The sequence below is a fragment of the Electrona antarctica genome, assembly GCF_951216825.1.
Source record: "Electrona antarctica genome assembly, chromosome: 2".
NCBI lineage: Eukaryota > Metazoa > Chordata > Actinopteri > Myctophiformes > Myctophidae > Electrona > Electrona antarctica.
Genome location: NC_136807.1, coordinates 63215913 through 63220571, shown reverse-complemented (window position 1 = coordinate 63220571; position 4659 = coordinate 63215913). Strand labels below are relative to the sequence as shown.

General features: G+C 42.7%; 1 protein-coding gene across 1 annotated transcript; it reads right to left on the bottom strand.

The window, feature by feature from the left end:
- Positions 1–887: 887 nt before the first annotated feature.
- LOC306934469 (uncharacterized protein) lies at positions 888–4350 on the bottom strand (the record flags this gene model as incomplete). Its single annotated transcript, XM_079517038.1, has 7 exons — positions 4281–4350; positions 3858–4015; positions 3290–3351; positions 3086–3177; positions 2472–2581; positions 1077–1265; positions 888–950 (listed from the first exon to the last, which is right to left on the bottom strand). The coding sequence occupies exons 2-7, from the start codon at positions 3918–3920 to the stop codon at positions 888–890; spliced, it is 579 nt and encodes a 192-aa protein (XP_079373164.1). The 5' UTR covers positions 3921–4015; positions 4281–4350.
- Positions 4351–4659: the final 309 nt, after the last annotated feature.

The following is a 4659-nucleotide window of genomic DNA, read 5'->3' as shown; positions in this document are numbered from 1 at the left end:
AAGGAACAATACAATGAAGGTTTAAACATTTAAATACATTTTAAAACAAAAAAAGGCAGCTTGAAAGTATTGTAGCCAGGACATTCTCAGTTTGTCTGAACAGGACAAGAACACATGATGGCGCACAGGATGGAGCACAGACGACGGGAGTCAGGGTGAGGAGCAGATGAGGGGAAACCACTCACACGCGTGAATTCCGTTTGTGTCCGAGCATAGGCACGGCTGAGGCATGGTAACCCCCCGCCTGCCTGTGATTGGTCTACAGACACTGCCCGTCTTAACTGTCCTCGGAGACGCGAGGTTAATTAATCCGTGGTGAGATTGAGAAATAAATAGGCTACAATTTTGTAGAAGAGGCAAACTAATATTGTTTATGCAGTTTGCTTTGATTGAATAACACGTATGTTGTAACCTACTATGATTTGATTTGGGTGTGTTCTAAATAAAGTGTTAGTGTTGATTATCATGTATTAATCTAATTATAGTAAACTAATACTATTACACTAAGATGGATAAAGATGAAGGGAAAATATATCTTTTTATAGTACAATAATATTTCAAGTTTACACAAATTACACAATAATCAACACAAACACACCCAAATCAAATCATATTATGGCGTGCATGTTCAATAAATTATTCCATCAAAGCAAACGGCATAAACAATATTAGTTTGCCTTTTCTACAAAAATAAAACGTACAAGTTAGCGTTCTCTTGTATCATACCATACTACTTGTATCATTTCCCACCACGGAGTAACCTCGCATCAGACTATCCAGCATATCCACCTCGGAGGACAGTCAAGACAGGCAGTCACAGGCAGGCGGGGCGTTACCATGCCTATGCTCGGACACAAACGGAATTCATGCCTCTCACACTCACGCACTCACACTCCTCCAGTCCCTTCCTCTTCACCCTCCAGGGCCTCTTTTATGTACAGACGTTTGCCCTCTGGAGCAGGGGGGGATCTCAGGGTAAAGAATCCAGAATGAACCCTCATGCGGGTCTCCTTGGGCTCCACACCCCTCTGGAGCAGGGGGGGGATCTCAGGGTAAAGAGTCCAGAATGAACCCACATGCAGGTCTCCTTGGGCTCCACACCCCTCTGGAGCAGGGGGGGGGGGGGTCTCAGGGTAAAGAGTCCAGAATGAACCCTCATGCGGGTCTCCTTGGGCTCCACACCCCTCTGGAGCAGGGGGGATCTCAGGGTAAAGAGTCCAGAATGAACCCTCATGCGGGTCTCCTTGGGCTCCACACCCCGCCAACTGTTGTAGGCATATGAAATTAAATTGGAGAAAAAGGGGGTAAATTAAGTGGTTACTCAAAGAAAAGAAAAAGTACTCGTATCGGTACTCGGTATTGGCGAGTACTAACAATTAAGTACTTTTACTCAGTCTGAAAGAAATCGGGACAACGCTATTATGTCATTGGCAACTACACACATCTCCAAACATTCTACCCCTTTGTGTATGACCCCTCTGCTTCATGTCCTGCAGCAGATTTCTCTGTAATGACCACCTCACTGTTATATCCCTTGGCTTAAATAAACCAGTAAGACACCTAAGAGGCGGATGTGTGCACTCGTTGACGGTAGACTGCTGGCCAGTGCTGGGCGAGCACTGGCGCTTTGGCATGGAAGGGTCAGATCAACATGGAATGAATTCTTTCCATATAGCCTAATAGTCCGGCAGCCGACAGGCTTCTTTTGTTTAAAATTAACATCCTATGGCAGGCAAAAATGTCAAACTTTAATTTTGCTTTAAGTAGCATGCGACATGTCAAACTAGGGGGTTTATTATTCTGAATCCATTCCAAGCATTAGTTTTGCACAAAAAACACTCATTGGGCTAAAAGCAGCCATAGCCACTAGCCCAATGTGCCCAAAATGTGCTGACCTCAAACTAATGCTTGGAATCGATTCAGAATCATGAAAACCCCATAGTTTGACATGTCACATGCTACTTAAAGCATAAAGATCATTTTTGACATTTCTGCCTGCCATAGGATGTTAATGGTAGGGTCACAAGAAACCCCTATAAAAAAAATGCCCAATAGTGACAGCCGGTCAGCAAGTGGATTCATGAATGTATGTATATAGACAATATTTTAGGCCAATAAAAAAAAAGACTATATACCAAATTTCCCACCCCATAACCGTGGCTGCCGGACTATAAGGAGCATGTCTTGAGTGTACAGTGTTTGATGATGTCAGATCAACATATGGAATGTCAGAACAGGTCAGCTCCATATATGGAGATCTAAGGGTGGTAGCGGGGACATTCTCTTGTGTACAGGGTTTGATGAGGGCCGGGCCTTCATTCGGGCCTGTTGAGAACTCTAGTTGCCGGGCGCAGCTGCACTAATAACTTTGGGGCAGGCCCGTCTAGAGTTTAAATGGACAGGTATCAGTCAAAAGGGAGACATCAGGTTCTGACATTTCACATGTCAGTAAGAGCAGGTCAATAGCTCACCCGATCCCTCCGGCTAGTGAGAGCCTTCTTCCTCTTCACATCCTCCAATGTCCCGGGCAGCTCAATTCGTGTGGTTGTCTTGAGGCTTTCAAAAGCCCTGTTACAGGCTTCTAGTGAATGCCAAATGACAACACAAATACCACATTATGATCTCTAAATGTATTATATTAAGGCATCTCAAAAGGATGGTGATAGAAATTAGCAGACAAACTGTAAACTGTCAAACTAAATGGGGGTACTCTGACGAGCTAGCTATAGAGACAGGGAGACCCCTATTATTTAGCAAACACTACAGACATGATTACCATTTGAATAGAAAACCAACCTATTTAACAAAAAAATAACACCAATATTACATTTGTCAATATTTGGTCATTGTGCCATCTGTTATTTTTAACCGTATCAAATCAATATCAATCAACTAATCTACAATTTAGGCATTTAGCACACTTTATCAAGAGCGATTTACAGTAAGCAAGGTAAACATACATAGAATGCAGAGACAGTGAAGTGCCTCAGTAAACTAGGATCACATGGTAAGCTAGGTCACTCAATTGTTAAAATTGCTACTTCAAAAGGACTAAGTCGCCAAATGAATGTGATGTTAGACTTACTCCTGATCAAGCTGAGGTCCCAGTGTGGCTCTGAGTCCTTGATCGCCTCCACAATGGCCTTGGTCACTCTCACATTGTGATCCTTCCTGAAGCTGTGGATAATCACACTTTTAAGATATCATTCAGCATAACACGATAAAAATGTCCATTGACTATGCGTTGTTATTTCACAACAGAGGCATTTCAGAGGGGAAAAAAACGTACAAGTCAGTTGGCTGGACGTACCATTCCTTTCCCATTTCTCTGTAGGTGTTCCGGACAGAGGCCTGTAGGGACATTAATACAGTGGTGTCTAATCATGCTTCATGGAGAGGGCATAGATAATATCGGTACATGCTTAATGCCATAATACATGGATAATATTGGACATACTGTTATACTAACAGTAATACATAGATGATTGAGGATCCCCCAGATCAGCTCAATGTGCACACATCGTTTCCTCACTCAACAGTAAACAAACCAACGTACAGTATACAGTAAGTGTATACAGGGTATTTGCATAAGTCACAATTGAATGACTTTCAAGACCTTTTCAATACCAAATTGTCTATTACATAAGAAAGCAGAAAACATGAAAAAAGGCGATCTACAAGCTCACAACGCCTCCCAGTTTGAGGCGTTGTGGCTAGGGTGGGGCCCCCAGTTAAAATATGAATATTCTGGGTAGGGTCACAGCCATACATTTATACAAGGGGTTCTAGAGTTGTACTGTTGGGGGGGGGGGGGGCTCTGTTGAAGATAAAGATAAATAGGTAGATTAAGTACATACAGACAACTCTTGGGGAATCTTTTGGCTGGCAGGAAGAGGCGTTTGCAGGATGGATGCCTCCATCCTGTCCAGCCTCTCTGTCACCCCTGAAAAGCTCTCCTTGACGGTGCTGGACAACTCCTTGATGGCATCCACCCTTCTGGTGAGCTGTTACCGCTCTACAAATTGTGAGGGGAAAATAAATAAGTTAGGATTGAATTACTGTTATTATTACAAGTTTATGTTCTGTGTTTCATTTTCCAACAAAATCACAATAACCTTGGTCAATAGGTAGCAGTGCAGGACCACAGGTCATAGCTGGGTCTCTTCGGGGTGTAGTGTCTTAAGCGCATGCGTGTTCCCTCATAACCGAGAGGACATGTGAAAGAAAGCCACCAAAATAATGCACCGAATAACACGTGCGTGCGTGGCCAAAATTCTTACCATATTCAAGATCACGCCCCAGTCATGGTCCGAAAGAAACTGGATCATGGTAGACACCCTAGGATTCACACTAAGTCGTGATTTGTTTTGCTTTCCACTTTAGTGCCTTTCTCTGGGTTGATCAAGAACAAGCAGCTGCAGACACACAAGGACAATGAAGAAAATCTTTAGATTATAATACAGCTATGTAAAGAAAATAAACTAATGTAGATTATATTAAAGCAATTAAAAAATAATAAAAACTGGAGGGTGGTGTATGTGTGTGTTTGTGTCTATGAAATGCGTACTGAATGTTTAAGCTTACTTGTTTTAAAAGGCCATATTCGAAGATCATGTTACTCAAAGGTTCCTGGTCTTTGGTCGTCTTCTCCACCATCTG